This window comes from Phoca vitulina, unplaced genomic scaffold, assembly GCF_004348235.1.
Source record: "Phoca vitulina isolate PV1807 unplaced genomic scaffold, GSC_HSeal_1.0 scaffold89, whole genome shotgun sequence".
In the NCBI taxonomy this organism is placed as follows: Eukaryota; Metazoa; Chordata; class Mammalia; order Carnivora; family Phocidae; genus Phoca; species Phoca vitulina.
This window is the reverse complement of record NW_022589792.1, coordinates 2,706,312-2,725,009: the sequence shown is the minus strand read 5'-3', so window position 1 is coordinate 2,725,009 and position 18,698 is coordinate 2,706,312. Positions and strand designations below refer to the sequence as shown.

Here is an 18,698-nt window from a genome sequence, read left to right as displayed (position 1 = left end):
TGAGGACCACCTGCCCAAGGCCCGGGCTTTCTGGGCGATGAGGAAAGGAATCAAGCATTGAGGATTTTGCGTCCCCCTCACTGAGAGGCCTCTGGATGGCGAGGACAAGCTAACCAGGCCCCGGGGAGGAAGCCAGAGGCCTCTCAGCCTCTGCTGTCCTGGGAGCAATAGGAACGGGGCCGGTCTAGCTCCCTTGGCAGATGAGATTGGCCGTGAGATCAGAGTGGTGCTGGACAGTGATCGAAGGAGACCAGGGCCGAAGACACAGAGCCTCAGGGTTTCTTGCATTGTCACGGTCGCAAAGGGAGCGAGCTCTTCTACCCTTGGGCACCAGAGTGCTCCTGACGGACTGACAGGTGGTGGTTCCAGAGGGTTGTTCTCCACCCTGCACACGTGGGGAGCAGCATGAAGCTGCTCAGAGGAGCCATCCCAAACCTTGGCACCCACCAACTACTAACTGAAGAGGCTAGTTCGAGCTGGGCTTGGGGCCTGGGAAAGCATTAATGGGGGCTCTTGGCAGCCTGGGTGCTGGAGGGGAGGCCTCAGGAGAAAGGTGGGGAGGAGTTCATCTTTGCTGTTCCCGCAGCCCCAGACAAGTCCTCCACGAGACCGAGAGGCTGGGGTGAGCCATGGGTCTGGGAGCTTGACTTTTGGCTGGTTCCTAACTCTTCCTCTTTTGATTTTAGGTCACAGCAGTTGGATGCTGTCCCCCATCCTCTATTCCTCGAGCTCCCCCTCCCCACAGTGTAGTCCATGTAGATTATGGAGAAGGGAGATACAGAGAGAGCCCTGGGCCCTGGGAGGGCCCCCCCACCCCCCAGCCCAGAGCTTTCCCACACCCCAACCGAGACCCTCTGCCCCCAGTCTGTCTGGGAACAGCTCGGGGACCTTCCCTCATCCCTGAGTCTCCCCCAGCCCTTCAAAGCCAGGGGTCCCCAGCCCCTGGCGTCATGACCTTGCTGCGTGCGCGGGGAGCCAGCCCGTGAGCGCAGCCTGACCCCGGCCTCCACTAACCCCTGTCTTCTCCTTTCAGTGGTCGGATTCATTATAAGGATATGTACAGTTTATTGCGCGTGATATCTCCCCCTCTCGGCTTAGGCAAGAAATGTCCTCATAGGGTTGCTTGCAAGGTTTGAATTCCACTAAAACCTGCTAGCATCCATGGAATGAGTGTGGCTTGGGGTTCTTCAATATATATATTTCATATATATATATATCTAAAAAACAGAGCCATCTCTCTTTCTTGCATTAAACTAGAGAATTCTTAGCCAACAGAATGCAGTCACGTAGACTCGATGAAGCATGGGACATACCTCTCTGTTCCCTTCAGCCATTTCTGCTTGCTCTTAGCTGAAGCTGCCCATCCCAGGGTCTCAACGGCACCCCAAATCAGACACATCAAGGGGGGTCAGAACTGTGCATTGACCCCCCCATCACCTCCACTCTCTCCCCCTCTACCCTTTGCCTCCCAAAGCCCCCAGCCCTCCTCCCGCTGCCCCGGCCCCCGCCTCCCTGTCTAGGCCCCCTCAGAGACCAGCCTCAGCCAAACCAGAGAACTTGACCCAATTTTTAAAATAACACTGAGCCAGAGCGTTGTGCCAGGCCCTCCAAAATGAGACCCCACCTTTCCTCCAAGTCCCACCAGAACCATAGCTCAGAGTCAAAATTGAATCTGACTTTTCTCTTTTCTCTCTCTCTCTCCCTGCTCATGAGCAGTGAAATAATCTTTTTTTAATGACCTTTTCTTCCATTTTTTTCCTCCTGTTTTCCATTTATTTAAAACACCTATTTTATTGTTCTCTGCATCTTTCTCTCTCTATTTTTTCGGCTCGTGTGGTTTTTTTGGTTTGGTTGGTTTTTTTTTTGGTTTTTTTTTTTCTTTTTTTTTTTTTTGGTTTGGTTTTGGTTTTGTTTTTTTTTTTTCTTATTTTTTTTCTTCCGTTTCTCCCTCTTCCTCCACCGACCCCTTCCTTTGGTTCTCCGTTCCCACCCCGTTTTGTTTTCGGTGCTGCCAGGGGCCGCATGCCTTACCCGGACATGTATCAGATGCTGAGACACATGTCTCCGCCCCTGGGTCTGGGGAAGAAGTGTCCGGCCAGAGTGGCTTACAAGGTAGTCTACCCTTGCCGACCACCGGCGTCGGGCACTGGGGATTTTTCAGCGCTGACCAGGAACAACCAGCCGAGTCTCTTTTTCCAGAGTTACTCTTCTTCTTCTTTTTTTTTTCTCTTTTTCTTTTTCTTTTTTTCCCTTTCCTCCTCGAGTAAATGGATCATGACCGTCCCTTGACTCTAAGCAGCACACTGTGTCCGTCTTTTCTGATGAGTGTGTCTTGGTGTTTTGAGACTCCATTATGGCCAATACGCCAGGGGGGAGGGGGAGGGGAGCCCCCAGTCCCCTCGGAACCAAATTGGACATAAACATGCTTCAGAGGAAATGCCACCTCGCCTCCTTTCTGCCCACCCAGAGCGGCCCCCACGCCCAGGCCCAGACCGGGGCAGGTACCTCGCGGCTGGGGGGGGGTGGGCTTTGACCCCAAAAAGGCGAGGCCCTGCCCCCCATCTTTTGTATCTTGTGCCCCCAGGTCCAGTGCCCCCCCCCATATACACCTGAAGCTGATCTCTGACCTAGGGCCTTAGGGGATTCGAGACCTCCCAAGGAGTACCCGGAGCCTCTCCTCCCTCCCCCTCTCCCTCCCCCCAAAAGTTGCTTCCAAGCCCCCACCCCTATGCCACCCATTCTCCCCCAGACACCCCAACATGCCTCTCCATTGTTCCAGAGTGGGCAGGCAGGCCGCAGCTGGACCCCTGGACCGTGGCACCCTAATGCAGGCCATGCACGCTGCCTTGGCGGGGGCCTGGGGCGGGCAGGCACCATGGCCGACCGGGGGATGGTGCATGCTGGCTGAAGGAGCAGGGGTCCTGCCGCTAGGCGGCTGGGCTGGGCCACCCCTCCAGACCCCTGTCCCGGAATCTCCCTTGGCACCCAAGGACAGATGCTCTGTTCCCTCCAGCTCATCCACGAGAAGTTCAGGGATGACCTTTAAAATTGCCGCCCCCTCTACCAGAAAATTGCCCCATCATCCTATTCTCCCATCCAACTTGGCCCCCACCCTGTGTCTGTGAGAGTCCTCCCTCCCCTTCTGTTAATGCCGTTCCTTCCTGCCTCAAGTTTCCATCCCCCTGCAACCTCATTCCTCCTCTTCCTCCTTCCCAGTCAAGACTGGGAAGAGGCTGTTCCACCAGCATCTTTGACAAGCCTCTCCTAGCACCTGTCCTTACTCTAGCTTTCCTTTTGTACCTTCTCTTGTCTCTGCTTGTCTGCGTGCATATGTGCGTGTGCGTGCATGTGTGTGTGCGTGCATGTGTGCGTGTGCGTGCGTGTGTGTGTGTGTGAGAGAGAGAGAGCATGACCCCCCTTCCGTTCCTGGTCTCTGTGCAGGGCCACCAGGGGTCCATAAGGCACCTTTGTGCAAATTTGAAAAGGACACCCCTTCCACAGAACATTTCATCTGTTGGAAGATTGTTGTAATCCACCCATCTGGCAAAAACAAGAAACTTCTTTGTTATCAGCTGGAAAGTTGTCATTTAAATATACAAATCCATGATTTCTAAGACGGTGAACCCTTTGTGCAGTGCACAACCTGCACAGCTGTGCACAGCAGCCCAGTCTGTGTGTGTTTCTCTGCCTACCACCTCCCTCCCTGCCCTGCCCCAATCCCTCTCTTGTGTTCTGTTCTGGGTTTGCCATCCCTCTCCCCATCTCCAGCTCTGTGTTTCCTGCTGACGTGTGTCTGAATCCCCTAGTGAGCGCCTAACTCACCCTCAACCCCCATCTCCATGCCACCTCAGCCTGGGCTGGTGCCCACCAGTCCAGCATCCTCTCCTACATCACCAAGCATGGGGGAGCAGAGCCCCTGCTTGGGACATGGGGAGTCTTTTCTTCCTTGGGCCACGGGAATGCCCCCTCACCCTTCCCCCCTGCCATCGCACAGAGCCAAGATCTGGACATGCCCCTGAGAAACACTTTCCACGGAGCTATGAATGAGTCTCGAGATTCCGTCTGCATGCGCGCCCCTGTCCCCCGTCTGTTCTGTGTGTCACGGCCTCGCTGCATGTCCGTGAGGGGCCGCCCCGTCAGCGGGGGCCGCCTGCCTCCTGCTTCTCAGAGGAATGACGTGGTCTGTGCCCATCTGGTCTGGTCTGGGCCGAGCCACGGGTGGAGGTGGGAGCTGGCGGCCCCCCCGGCGGCCGTGGCCGTGGACCCCTGTGCCTGGCTGCTGCATGATCTGCTGCGAGCCGCCTTGCGCTCTGCTTCTTTGGGGTCGGAATGGCACGGCGCCGTCCAGAAGAACTCTGGGGCAGGGCAAGGAAGGGTCTGGGCCAACCTGGGAAATCTGGGGGTCCAGTGTGCGGGAGAGGGGAGGGCAGAGCCTGGTGGCCTAGGAGAGCCCCAGAGCTCTCCCCGCGGGCCACCAAGGAAAATCGGTAAACAGAGCGCAGGGGACAGGTAGCCTGTGAGTGGGGGGCACCTCTGCCACCGGCTTCAGAGTTCTTCCTGGGGCTCCCTGGGTAGTGTGGGTCTGGCGCACGGGGGACCGGGAGGGGGTGCCTGGCAATGACTGCCCCCGCCTTGGGTTTTCCGTAGAGGCTCCTTCGCATGGATCTGCCCGTGGCCGACGACAACACCGTCCACTTCAATTCTACCCTCATGGCCCTGATCCGCACAGCCCTGGACATCAAGATCGCCAAGGGTAAGGGCAGGGGCGGGAACAGAGAGGTAGGACAGGATGGAATGGGGGCCTGGGAGGGGAGAGCCGTGGGCAGCCAGGGATCGCACTTGCCACCAGAAACCGGGGGCACGGCTGCCGGGTCCTGATCTTCCTCCCAGCCACCCGCTCACTCGGCAAACATCCGCGCATGCTTCCTGTGCGCCGGGCACTGCTCTCAGTGTCGGGGCGCGGGGGGCTTCCGCTTGCAGTGGGAGGGGCTTCGCCGGGGAGGGTCTGAAGGAGTCACGTGGACCCCTGGGGAGAAAGTGCTCCAGGCAGAGAGACCAGCAGGTACAAAGGCCCTGAGGTAGGAGGCTATCCACCGCTGTGTTGAACTGACTCGCCCTCTGAGCGAGGGGGTGCCTGACCGGACTCACGTTTGAACGGGCTCCCTCTGGCCACAGGGCAGAATGGACTGGGAGGAGGTCACAGTGGAGGCCACTGACATAATCCAGGGGAACGCAGGACGGCTGACTAGACTCTGGATATGGAGTGTTCCGGTTCTGGATATTTCTTGGGAGCTGACCCAGCCAATGGCCGATGGAGGGGGTGAAAGAAAGAGAGGAGTCAAGTCCACCCCCAGGGGTTAGGGCTTAACCACAAGAAGGACATAGCTGTTGTTGCCAGAGAAAGGGAAAGGTGGGAGGAGTAGGTTCGGGGCGAAGGAAGGGCAGGAGGTCAGTGTCGGCCTGGAGACACAGTAGGCAGAGGACTCTCCAGCTTATATGTCCAGTGGGGGATGCCTCCCCAGGAAGGTTCTGAAGGAGGTGAGGGAATGAGTTTTCCTGGCTGCACTGAAGGTGAAAAGTCAGGAGGCATCAGACGCTGACAGGAGACGGACAAGCTCTCCAAGGAGATGAGTGTGAGCTGAGAGACCCCCCCCCCACACCAGGACAGCCCGGGGCCACCGCAGGGTTAGAGGCGACAGAGAAGGGGCGACCAGGGATATGAGTGAAGGCCAGGGTGGTGTGGGCTTCTGGAGAATGTCTCCAGCATGTCAGGCACCGCCCAGCAGCCAAGGAAGACAAGGACTAAGAGTGACGGTGGATTTTGTGACAGGCAGCTCTGGGGGAGGGGTCAGGCCCCCCACCACCACCTGGAATGGGGTTTGGAGGCCTGACAGTAGACCCGATGTGACTTGGCAGCCAATGGGACAGCAGGGCAGAGAGAGAGGTGCACGCGGGTCGTCGGGGGGCAAGGGGGCTGACAGAAGGCTGAGCGCATCGTCCAGCACTGGGCTGGAAATCGTGGGGGGTGGCCAAAGAGAGAGGTCAGGGCTCTACCAGCTGAAGCCATCAGGAGGTCAAGAGGAAGGAAGACAGAACTTCAGGGACCCGCATTCCTTCCAGGGTCACGGGGCATGGGGAAGAGGGTGAGGAGGAGGCAAGGGCGAGGAGGAGGCAAGGCCAGAAGTTGCTGGGGAGGTGGAAGGTTTTCCAGGAGGGCAGTCAGCAGCTTCCACTGGGACAGTGCCCGGCAGAGGGGAGTAGGTTGAGGACAGACATAGCCAGGAAACAGGCAGGTGAAGGTTCAGAGAGCAGAAGGAGCCCTCTACAATAGCAAGAGAGAATCAGAAAGAGCTAAGATATGGCTCAGGGGAGAGCAGAAGTGGGGGGCGGGGATCAGGCCCTTGTCCGGCACAGCCTGGAAATTCTTCCTCATGCAGTAAGTCAGAGGTGAGCGGCTCAGGCCTGTCAGGCAGCTCAGTGCACGGCAGAAATCTGGGCCCAGGTTCTGGCTGTTTGTGGCTCTGCGCTCCCAAGACTGTTTCTTCATCATTGCGGTCGAAGCTCGTCTAGGTCCCAGCCCAGGGAGGGGAGGAAGCAGAAGGGCAGGCAGCAGATTTCTTATAATCAAGCAAAAGAGTTATGTTCTGTGGGCTCATCTTGCCCACCTGCCCTGCCCTGTCCTCGCTGTAAACCTGGGCAGGTGATCTCACACTCTCCAAGCCTCAGTCCACATATTAGCTAGCTAGGCCATGTAACAAATGACCACAAACGTAACAGCTTAAAACACCCACTGAGTAGCTTTTAGTCCAGTCGGTCAGAAATCTAGGTGAGCTCAGCTGGGCTCTCCAGGGTCCCACAAGGCCAAAATCAAGCTGTTCACCAGGCTGGGCTCTTCTCTGGAAGCTCTTGGGGGAAATGTACTTTCAGGCTCACTCAGGCGTGGGCAGAATTCAGTCACTTGTGGGTGTAGGACTAAGGGCCTGCTTCATTGCTGGGGTTCAGCCAGAGGTTGCACTTAGCTCCCAGGGATGCATCTCATCTTTTTTGTACTCCAAAACTGTCTGACCTCTCCTGCCACGAGCTGGAGAAAACACTCAGCTTTGCAAGGGCTCACCTGATTAGGTCAGGCCCACCCAGATAAGCCCTGTATCTTACAGCTGACGTGGGACTTTAAATTACATTTGCAAAGGCCTTTCCCGGCAGTCCCTAGACTAGCATTTGATCGAATAACCAGAATCCTGGGGTGGGGGGGGCAAGAGGCAGGGGCAGCTTTAGAATTCTGCCTGCCATGCTTCCCGTACCTATAAAATGGGTCTAACAGTGCACCCACTCTTGGTCTGCGATGCCTTTGTGACCCAGCTGCTGTTTCTCTCTGGAGACCTGTTCAGGGGTCCTGAGGGAACCCAAGACTCAGATTCAGTGATTCCCTAGAAAGACTCAGAACCGAGAGGCCCTGTTGGACTCACAGTTATGGTTTATTACAACAGAAGGATACCGGTTAAAATCTGCAAAGCAGAGGCACAGGGGTCAGGGCCCAGGGGAGACCAGGCGCAGACTTCCAGGTGTCCCCTCCCAGGTGAGTCACGTGGGCAGCACTGATGCCCCCAGCAACAGGGTGTGACAGCCCAGATGAAGTGTGGCCAACCACGGAAGCCCACCCGCGCTTTGGTGACCAGAGTGTGCATTGGGGGTTGGCCGTGGAGGCCTGGCGGACCTTAGTTACTCAGACTCTGGCCCCTCCAGAGGTCACACTGATGGTGGGTCACACGGCCCAAGGCCCCCACCATAAATCCCATTGTTGGGATAAACTATCTTGTGTGCCCAAGGCCCTCAGATAAACCAAGACACTTTCATCATGCAGGACACTCTAAGGACTTAGAGGTGACTTCCCAGGAGCCAGTCAGGGAGCAGTCCTTTCTTTCTCGGAAGGCTGAGTGGTCCTTTACCTTCTGTGGGACCCCAGTCAGGCCAGTCTCCACGACACCCCCCAGATTACCCATGTGAGGATTTCAAAGGCTCCTGGGGATGTGCCTGAGTTTAGCTGTTGTTATTGTCACTGATACTCCAGATGCTACTCAGTTCCTGGAGGGTCATGCCCCCGGCGTCTCTGAGCCAGGGACCTCTCCTCGTCCTGACCTTGGCGAAGGCACCAGGCCCTCCCAGAGCTCCACGGGGACAGCTGAGCCAGACTCTGGGATTAAGGAAGGTCCGCTGAGTGCTTGGGGACAACAGTTACAACAGTGATGACAATCACAACCTTTTTAGCTGACTTGAGTCTCAGGCGGGCTAAAAGTATAACACTTTTTTTTGTCCAACTGCTCAATTTACCTCTAAACATACTGAGCTCCTTTCCAGCAGGCAGAGGGCAGCATGGGAGAATGGATTAACCTCAGTCATTCAGATCCTCCAAAAATTGGGAGGCCATTCTTAGCTAGATACTTGGGAGAGAGAGGGCAGGTCCCTCTGCTCACCTCTGTGTCCCCTCTCAGTCTGTCCTTCTCCCTCCTCTGTCTGTCTCTCCCTCCTCCCCACCCCTCTGTTCTCCACACCCAGGAGAATCTCATCTTTGGGGAAAATCCTTCTCTCTTCATGTTTCTCTTTTTCCTGGATGTTGTGTCTGAACCCCTGAATTCTCCCTCCAAGGGACTCAGTCTGTGTCCCTTCATTGCCCCCCTGCCCTCCTGCTCCCCCTGGCCGGGCTTTGAGGGCAGAGCCAACCACCCGCCTGAACAGACAGAAACCCAATTAGCAGATCCAAACCCACTCAGACTTCCGCGGAGAGCACACGAGAGCTGTAGAAACACGGAGCCACCGTGTGCTACCAGCCCGGACAGGTGGGGCGGGGGGTGCATGGAGAAAAGATAAACCCAGAGCCAACTAGTACCAGACATCTCTGCACCTGCCTGGCATCCCCCGTGCCCGCGTGGTCCTCAGCCCTGACATGCCAGTGGTTGTGGGGGGATCTCAGCTTCCCAAAACAGGAATGCCTCCGCCATTGTCTTAGAAAGGGCCACCGTCCGGGCCAACCCCACCCAGGGCCAGCCCGGAGCCTCATTCAGGACTCCACATGGCTGACCAGCTGAAAGGCCACTCTCCTGCCCTTTAACCCCCCACAAAGACCAGACTCTCTCTGCAGCTGGGATCTGCCAGATCCTGGAAGGTTCTCGGATGGGCCTCGTGGGAGCTAAACGGCTTTGCCCCGCGTGCACCAGAGAGGGTGACCTCCTGGCATGTTGCTATCCACCCAAAACTGCTGGCCATGTTGGCCGTGGCTCACTGAACGAGAACGTTCATTGAGTGCCTGCTGTGCGCCCAGCCCTGTCGTTGGTATGTGGGACACAGCCCTGAAAGACACACGGGGCTCAGGCAAACAGGCAACAAACAATAAGCATGATAAATACGTGGAGTATGTAACGTGTTGGAAGGTGAGGCATGCAGTGGAAAAGATAGAGCTGGGGGGTGGGGGCTGGGAATTCAGGTGGGGGGAGGGGCAAACCCTAGGTCAGCAGGGGGCAGTCCTGCCCCCAGGGGACATCGGCAGTCTGGAGACGTTTTTGGTTGTCCCATCTGGGAGGTTGTCACATCTGTGTCAGTGGCATCTGGGGTGTAGGGGCCAGGGATGCTGCCAAATGTCTTGCAGGGACAGACTCTGAGCCCAGCGTCATGCGGAATGGGAGGCAGGAGGGGAGGACCCCGGGACGATAAACCCTGGGACACAACTGGTTTGTGGGTGACTGTTGCCTGCGTCCTGGAGGACCTCCTGGTCCTGCCCCACCCAACCCCCAGGTGTTAATAACTGTACGTGGAGGAGGAATAAGCCTGAACTTCAGCCTGGAGGGAGCCCCAGGACCCCAGCAGGAGGCCACCTTGAAATCCCCGAAGGGTTCTCCCTTTGTTTAAATGTGAATGACAATCCCGAATGGGAGACTCCCCAGTGAATTGAAGCAGAAAACAGTCGGAGGTGGTGGTTCTCAACCAAGGGACAGTTCTGTCCCCCAGGGGACACTTGGCAATGTCTGGGGATGGTTTGGTTGTCAGGACTTGGGGAAGGAGGTGCCACTGATACCAGAACATGGAGGCCAGGGAGGCTGCTCGCCACCCTACAGTGCATGGGACGACCCCCAAACCAAGAATGATCCCTCCCCAAGTGTCCACGGTGCTATAACTAGGTTGAGAAGCCCTGCCCAGACTCCCTTACCTAACTCACATGCCAAGAACGGGCGCAGCAGTCTGCTCAGGCTGTCGTAACAAAATACCAGAGTTGGGGCGGCTTAAACAATTTATTTTCTCACGGTTCTGGAGGCTGGAAGTCCAAGATCAAGGTGCCAGTGGGGTTGGTTCCTGGTGAGGCCTTCTCCTCGGCTTGTAGGTCGCCACCTTCTTGCTGTGTCCTCACATGGCCTGGTGCCTCTCTCTTATAGGGACACCAGGCCTCTGGGATCAGGGACCACCCTTATGACCTCATGTAACTTTAATTACCTCCTTAGAGGCCCTACCTGCAAATGCAGTAACAATGGGGCTTAGGGCTCCAACAGGAATTCGTGGGGGGAGACACAATTCAGTCCTCAATGACAGGTGTGTTCCTTTTCTTCACAAGGGACAGGAAACATATAAGCTGGAAGGAGAAAATGACTTTTAATAAGAAATGTCATGTTCTCTTTTTTCCCTTCCTGGGTCTCTGAGAAGGAGCCACACAGCCCTCGGGCACCTCACTTAGCTACAGTGGCCATCAGACAGAGCTGTTAATTCCAGCAGCTTCCCATAAGGAAAGAAAAACTATAGGTTAGCGTCAAGGATCTTAAGAGTTTAACTACACAGGAGATTTTCCCAAGGGTCTCCCATGATAGTCCTGAACTCCCAACCTGAGTCCTGACCCACGAATCAGCCCCACCCCCATGCAGCTTGGCCCAAGTGACCACAGCCCCCTGCATCACCAGCGGTGGGGAGTTCGCCCTCTAGTGGGTGAGATGGGGAACAACATCATGAGGTGATTTGTAGGAAGAAGAGAAAATAGAGCCGGAGAAGGGCATCCAAGAGGATGGGGGAGGGCTGTTTCAGGGAGGGAGGCCAGCTAGAAGACCCGTTTGGGTTTGGGCAGGGACCTGAAGGAGGTGAGGAAGGGAGCCACGTGGACATTCGTAGAAAGAACGATCCTGGCAAAGGAAATAACCTGAGCAAAGGCCCTGAGGCAGGACCATGCCTGGCGTGTTTGAGGAACAGCGAGCTCGGTGTGTCTGGAACAGAGTGAGCAAGGGAGGAAGTAGAGGAACTGTGGGGTCAGGGTGAGGACTTGGGCAATCACAAGAGCCAGGGGAACAGCAGAGCGCGGAGGGCTCGGAGCAGGGAAGCGCAGGATTGACTCGAACGGCCACCAGCGCCCCCTGGTGGTGGAGGCGGGGCGGGGGCGGACACGGAGCCCTGAGCAGAGGCACCTGTGCTAGTCCAGTCAGGTCAGTCCCGCGTGGCCTCGATACTCTCACTCCAGAACGGGTTCTGAGCTTTACCAGAGTCACATGGGTGAAGATGAGCGAAAGCTCCAGAGAGTGCCTGGCAGACGTCTGGGCTAGGAGCAGCTCCTCAGCTGGCAGGCCCCAGGGGATGGCTGCTAAAACACTGAAACTTCTCTGCTGGCTGGCAGCCGCTCTCCTGGACACCCCCACACACAGTCCAGCAACTACAGGGTTAATATTTGGCCCAACCGGGGGCCTTCTGGCCCTTGTTCTAGCTCTGTCCCTCCATACCTGCTGGTAAAAGTTTGGAAAGGTGCCCCTGTGCCCAGAGTTGGAGGGTCTGAAACAGAAGAAGTGGGGGCCCAGCTGGTGTAGCGGTCAAGATGGAGGAGAACGTGGTCCTGCAACAAACAGCCCCCGAGGTCTCCAACCGACTAAGATTTGCTTCCCACTCCTGTTCTGTGTCCTTCCTGGGTCGGCAGGGGCCTCTGTTCACCAGCCACCGCGACAGAGTTTTGCAAAAAGAACGCAGGAGTGTCCCTCACTGGCCACTAAACGCCCTGGCCCCGAAGTGGCGGCTCAGTGCGCTCACGCTTCATTGGCAAGAACTCGTCACATGGCCTCTGGCCAAGCCCAGGGACAGGAAGAGTCAGGCTCCCGTGCAGTCAGGCACGAGGGACCAGGAATCGCTGGCAAAGAGCCTTAATGACCACCGTGGCCGGGGTGAGGGACCAAGGATCAGCAGTGGCTGGAGGTCACGTCCATGGAAGGGGAGACTTGGTTGAGGGAGAAACCTCCCCTATCAGGACTGCTCTGGGACAGCCCAGCCTCTCCGAGGCTCACCCCGGGCCCCCCTCAGACCCCTGGGCCGCTGTTATAGTAATCTTACGGCAGACACCGTCCTAAGGCTACACGCATATTAACTGCTTTGATCTTCAAAACATTCGGTGAGGTGGGTCCTACTGCTGTCGTCCCATTCTGCAGATGGGAAGACTGAGGCACACAGTGGTAGACTAATACCTGAGCCGCGCAGGTTGGGACCTGCGCCATCTAGCTCCTCCTGAAGCTGACATCCCCCCCGCCCCCGGCCACCGTGCAGCCACTCCACGGCCCTGGCCCCGCCATGGACCAGAGCCCACATGGTCATTCCTCGCCTGGGACAGGCCCACAGGGAACTGGTGACCCATGGGAAGCAGGACTCCAGGGCTTGAGTTGGCAGGAGCTCTGGCTTTGCATCTACCCCCGGAGGCCGACACCCAGGCAGGCAGTCAGGGCCTCTCTGTGCCCACGTTGCAGGCGGAGCCGACAAGCAGCAGATGGACGCGGAGCTGAGGAAGGAGATGATGGCCATCTGGCCCAACCTGTCCCAGAAGACGCTGGACCTGCTGGTCACCCCTCACAAGTGTAAGAGCCGCGGCTAGCCGGGCCCTGGGCTCTGCCCCGCCAGGATGGGAGGGGGCGGGGGGAGAGGAGGCGGGTGCAGACAGGGCCCCCGCCCACGGGGAGCTTGCGCTGTGCCCCCAGCCACAGACCTGACCGTGGGCAAGATCTACGCGGCCATGATGATCATGGAGTACTACCGGCAGAGCAAGGCCAAGAAGCTGCAGGCCCTGCGCGAGGAGCAGGTACGGCCCTGGGCCCTGGCGCCCTCCTCTCTGGTGCCCTTTGCCCTGCGGGCCCCACAGTGACACACCAGAGCAGCGGGGTGTGGCCAGGACCCAGGACAGGTCACCGAAGAGCAGGGCCGCGCTGAGGAGGTGGCCTGGATGAATCCGTCTGTTCCGCCAACACTTATTGGGCACCTACTGTGTGCCCGGCGCTGTTCTCAGCCCTGGGGGTGCAGCTGTGAGCAAAACAGACCATCCCTGCGGAGCGGACACTGCAGTTGGGGAAATGCCAACCATAATAAATGACGAACATGGCAGGAAACAGTAAATGCCGTGAGAAGGAGTGCCGGGGGAGATGGATGCAGTTACAAACAGGTGATCAGGGAGGCCTCCCAGAGGAGGTGATGTGGAGCAGAGACCTGAAAGAAAAGGAGAGGGAGTGAGCCATGTAGATATCTGAGGGAAGAGCACTCCAGGCGGAGGGAACAGCCAGCGCAGAGGCCCTGTGGCAGGACTTTGAGCTTGGAGAACAGCGATAGGGCCAATATGGCGGAACACAGTGAGCAGGAGTGGTGGGAAGGGGGCGCCTGGGCGGCTCAGTTGTAAAGCGCCTGACTCACGATCTCAGCTCAGGTCTTGAACTCAGGGTGGTGGGTTCAAAAAAAAGAATGGAGACGAGGGTGGGGAGGCGACAGGGCAGACTGTGTAGAGCCTTGGGGGCCCTGGGGAGAATTTTGACTTTTGCCCTGGGTCAGATGGGAACCGGGGCAGCTCCTCTTAGAGGAGGGAAGTGACCACACTCAGGTGATCGCTGGCGCCCTCTGGTGGCCATGGCAGGTAAGGGCTGGAGCAGGGAGACCTGGGAGGAGGCGAATGGCCTGGTCCAGGTGAGGCCGTGGGGCCAGACCTGGGTGAGAAGTGATCCTATTCTGCATGGACTTGCAAGGAGGAGTCTACTGGACTGGCTGATGGATCGGACCTGAGTGTGAGAGTGTGTGTGTGTGTGTGTGTGTGTGTGTGTCGGGGGTGTCAAGAATGACTTGGGCTGGGGGGCTGAGGGGGCGGGGGGAGTGTTGAGCGTCCTCTGCACAACCTCCTGGCTGTCTCTTAGCTGCAGCTTTGGCCAGACCCTGAGCCTTGAACACCCTCCCCAACCTACTCCCTGTGCCTCTCTACCCCGTGCCCGCACATTGCTCTCTGCCTCTCCAGAACCGGACACCACTCATGTTCCAGCGCATGGAGCCCCCATCTCCAACACAGGAGGGGGGCCCCGGCCAGAACGCCCTCCCCTCCTCCCAGCTGGACCCAGGTGGAGGCCTGTGAGTGTGGCTCTGGCCAGGAGGTGGGGATGGAAGGGCAGGGGGCACCATTCCCCAGTGCGGACGCCCCTGGAGCGCCCACGGCCACCCTGCCCTCTGTCCCCCAACACAGGATGGCTCATGAAAGTGGTATCAAGGAGAGCCCGTCCTGGGTGACCCAGCGAGCCCAGGAGATGTTCCAGAAGACAGGAACATGGAGCCCAGAGCGGGGACCTCCCACCGACATGCCCAACAGCCAGCCCAACTCCCAGGTGCCTCTGTCCCCCCGCCCCACCGCCTCCCAGCTCCCAGGCGCAAGCAGTACAGGAGGGAAGGATGTGGGCCCCACAGCCGCAGCCGCACCCACACCAGGCCACCCCGGGGCCCGACAGGCCGCAGGACTCACCTGGCCCTGCCCTCTGCCCCCGCAGTCTGTGGAGTTGCGAGAGATGGGCCGAGATGGCTACTCGGACAGTGAGCACTACCTCCCCACGGAAGGCCAGGCCCGGGCTGCCTCCATGCCCCGCCTCCCCGCGGAGAACCAGGTGAGGGCTTTCAGCCACCCCCCTGGGGCTGAACTCAGGCCCCCCGGGCTCCAACACGCAGCCCAGAGCATCTCTTTCCTCTGTGACCCCTGCTGGGGTGGGGCCCCCTGCAGCCTCAGCAGCAGGGGGCAGGCCCACACTGGAGTGCCCGGAAGGCCTGGCCCTCTTACCTCCTCCCTGATGGCGGGCAGAGAGGGGCAGGGGCTCCCCTGGGGCAGGATACAGTCGTCCCTGCCAAGTGCTTTCCATCTACCCGGTTTGGAGATGCCAAGGCAAGAGGATATGGAGGACACGTGGGGGTGTGGGGGGGCAGTGATGTGTCAGGGCCCGGTGAGCTGCAATCAAGAACACACACGCAGGCATGCACACACATGCACACACACACGCACTACATGGACGTATGTGCTCATACTGCATACGCGAACGCACACGCGTGCACACAGTTCTGCTATCAGGAATTTGGCAGGTCCTAGGACCTGGAAGCAGAGTCTGGGGTGGGCCTGGGGGCAGCTGGGGTTTGTATTTCCCGTCTGGTCTTTGTGGGGGCCACTGGGGAGGGACAGAGGCGTGTGCCTGTGTGTGGCTGAGCTGCAGCGCCCACTTGGTTAGTGGGGGGGGGGAGGGCACAGGATCCCGCTGTCCCAGGCTCGCGGGGACAGAGGGACCAGAAGCCAGAAGCATGGCTGGCTGCCCGCCCAGCCTGAGAGGCAGGGTGGCATGTCTGGCTGGGGCGGGCTTCCCGTGTGCTGTGCCGGGGCGTCTGCACGGGGGGTGAAGGCTGTGCTGTGCCTGGCTGGGCCACGGTGGCTCAGGGACCTGGCCTCTGGCTGCGGAGAACTTGGGTTGGGGGGCACCTAGCTGCATGTGGCTGTCAGCGCCGCCCCCCCGTCCACCCCGAGGATGGAGTTGTTGGGCCCCAAGAGAGAGTCCAGACAAGCTGGCTGATGGCCACCCCCTCCCCAAGCTTTGAGTGTCAGCCGGAGCCAGGGCTGGGGCGCATTGCATGAGGCAGAGCCCAGGGCCAGGGGCCTGTGGCCACGCCATCCCATCTGTCGGTCTCGTGCCTCTGCCATCTGTCTGTCTGTGGTGTCTCCTGTCTGTCTCCTCTGTGCCCTTGGGAGGCTGGCCAGCCGGGCCTGGGGTCACCTACGCACCAGGGACTTTAGCCTCTTTCCCTGCCTCCCTTGCTCTCCCCCTCCACTGCCCAGGTTCCTCTCCCCAACTCTGGCATCTCCATGTACCACCTCTCACTCTCCCTCTTGGCTTTTATATTTATTTTCTTCTTTCTGTTTTTCTGTGTGCACCATCCCGTGGGGCTGTGACAGAGGAGAAGGGGCCGGCCACGTGGGAATAACCTCAGTGTATGTACCGCGCCGCCCGCCTCCCAGCTGGGCTCCGGCCCCCTCTTCCCGCCCACCCCCCCTCGTGGGAGTCCTGTCATCTCTCCACCCCTTGGACCCCACCCTTTCTTTGCAGACTGCACCCCCCCTCCCCCATGAAGCCCCATCCTTGTGTGTTGTGTCCTCTGTGTGCCCTGCCGGGGGGAGTGGGACTGCCCCCCCACTCCCCCATCCTCCCCCCCAAGGCCCCCCCCCCCCTCCTCCGCCCCCCCCCCCCCCCCCCGAGCCAGGAGGTGCCATCCTTCTAAGAAGCCTGATCTGCACCGCCTGGCCCACTCCTTTTCAGAGGCTCGTTCCCCTCACCCACCCCTGACCCTCTGGTGCCGAAGCCCTATGTCCCTTAAAACTGCAGGGCCACTGGCCATTCGGCCAGTCCAGCGCTGGGTGTGGTCTTTCTCCTCTCCTCTTCTGGCAGCAGAGAACCCCAGGCCCCTCTCCGGGGTCTGACCCCGGTGGGCACAGCTCGCCCAGCTCGTGCAGGCTCCCAGGCTGCAGGCCAAGAGGAGCAGGTCCCCCCAGGGTCTCAGATGCCAGGGCAACCCGTCAAGGGCTAGTATAGGAGCCAGACTTGGGTGACCAGGAAAGCCCGGTCCCAGCTAGGCCGAAGAAGGACAGTGAGCTGGGATACTGGGCACCCCAAGCACATAGGAGGCCTGACCTCCGCTGTAGGAGGAGAGTAGGCAGGAGTGAGCGCAGGGCCCTACTGCCCCGTGCCCGCACGTGGCACTCTGGATGGGGAAAGCTGTCCCCTTCAGCTCACCTGCCTGTCCATGGCTGGACGCCCAGGGCTGGGTGGTACCTCCCAGGGGTGGTCCTGAGAAGCAGCGGGATTGGGGGTGGGGATCGGATAGGGCCCTCTGGCCGGAACCTGGGCCCGGCCTGGGAGGAGGCAGAGACGTCCTGGGACGCTGGTGGATCAGAAGCCGAGCCCCATGGCCCACGCGGACTCTGCCCCAGATGGTCACACCCGGTCACTGAGGGCTGATGGGGCAGGACAGACCGGGACCACTTGGTGCAGGCCGCTGACCCTGGCCCGCTGGCCTGTCCACCCCCCCAGACCATCTCAGACACCAGCCCCATGAAGCGCTCAGCCTCCGTGCTGGGCCCCAAGGCCCGGCGCCTGGACGACTACTCCCTGGAGAGGGTGCCGCCCGAGGAGAACCAGCGGCACCATCAGCGGCGGCGGGACCGCGGCCACCGAGCCTCTGAGCGCTCCCTGGGCCGCTACACAGACGTGGACACAGGTGGGCTGCCCCGTGGGACCCAGGAGACAGAGGAGAGTTGGGGGGGGCGGGTAAGGCAGAGCCAGGCAAACATTGAGGGAGAAAGGAAGGAGAGGCCCGGATGAGGAACAGGACTCTCAGGGGACAGGAGCAAGGGGCCCCGAGCTCGGCCAGCTGCTGCTAGACCTCCGCAGTCCAGGGGAAGGGGCCCCTCTCTAGAGCCTACAGACCCCCTGGGTGGCCTCCTGGGCGCACATCCCCACCCACCCCCCTCCTTCACGGCCATCTGTTTGTCTGACCCCAACCACTCGGCCCAGGCTTGGGGACAGACCTGAGCATGACCACCCAGTCCGGGGACCTGCCATCTAAGGAGCGAGACCAGGAGCGGGGCCGGCCCAAGGACCGGAAGCATCGGCAGCACCATCACCACCACCACCACCACCACCCCCCACCCTCCGACAAGGAGCGCTATGCCCAGGAGCGGCCTGACCATGGCCGGGCCCGGGCCCGGGACCAACGCTGGTCCCGCTCGCCCAGCGAGGGCCGAGAACACATGGCGCACCGGCAGGTGGGTGTGGCACCGGGTGCCCCTGACCCGAGCCCCTGGGAGACCGGTGTGGGGGCTGGGGGGCACACCAAATAGCCACGCTAGGCAGGGTCCTCCCTCCCCACTGTGACCTCTGCCCCTGCCCACCATTGGGGTCCCCAAGCCCCCTGGGGGAGCCGGGCAGGAGTAGGCACTGCCCCCAGCCACTCTGGCTCCCCACTCTGCCCCCCCCAGCCCCCCTGCCCGCCTGCCGTCCCCTCCCCCGCAGCTGCTTCCTCTTTGGTTGTGGATCACGTTTGAGTTTCTGGCCAGCGCGGTCCTTACGGCTCATGCCCCCCGCTGGCTGCCTGCTGCCTTTTGCTTTCCTTTAACCCGGCTTCCGTTTTTGTTTCAATTATGATTTCTGTCCTCTGGACGCCTGTGAGTAATTTTTGAAACTTCTGCTATTTAACCCCGAAACTTACAAAACTCCATTTCTCATTTCTCTTTTCACTTTGTTGTGTTGGTTTTCGACTTCCCCTCCCTCCTTGTCTCCCCCTCCTCCTCCCCCTCCTCCTCCCCCTCCTCCCCCTCCACCTCCTCCACCTCTTCCTCCACCTCCTCCCCCTCCTCCTCCTCCACCCCCTAC

General features: G+C 59.5%; 1 protein-coding gene across 9 annotated transcripts in view; it reads left to right on the top strand.

The window, feature by feature from the left end:
- CACNA1A (calcium voltage-gated channel subunit alpha1 A) overlaps window positions 1-18,698 on the top strand; it is a 282,305-nt gene that overhangs the window by 261,572 nt on the left and 2,035 nt on the right. For 7 of the 9 annotated variants that reach the window (XM_032396091.1, XM_032396095.1, XM_032396093.1 and 4 more), the window contains 10 exons: window positions 2,016-2,112; window positions 4,648-4,753; window positions 12,747-12,854; window positions 12,975-13,075; window positions 14,267-14,376; window positions 14,489-14,627; window positions 14,787-14,900; window positions 16,226-16,261; window positions 17,358-17,544; window positions 17,841-18,091. In XM_032396091.1, the coding sequence (XP_032251982.1) occupies window positions 2,016-2,112; window positions 4,648-4,753; window positions 12,747-12,854; window positions 12,975-13,075; window positions 14,267-14,376; window positions 14,489-14,627; window positions 14,787-14,900; window positions 16,226-16,261; window positions 17,358-17,544; window positions 17,841-18,091 (1,249 nt within the window). Of the gene's footprint in view, window positions 1-1,033; window positions 1,131-2,015; window positions 2,113-4,647; window positions 4,754-12,746; window positions 12,855-12,974; window positions 13,076-14,266; window positions 14,377-14,488; window positions 14,628-14,786; window positions 14,901-16,225; window positions 16,262-17,357; window positions 17,545-17,840; window positions 18,092-18,698 lie in introns of all 9 variants that reach the window. The other 2 variants (XM_032396096.1, XM_032396094.1) reach the window with 1 other exon arrangement.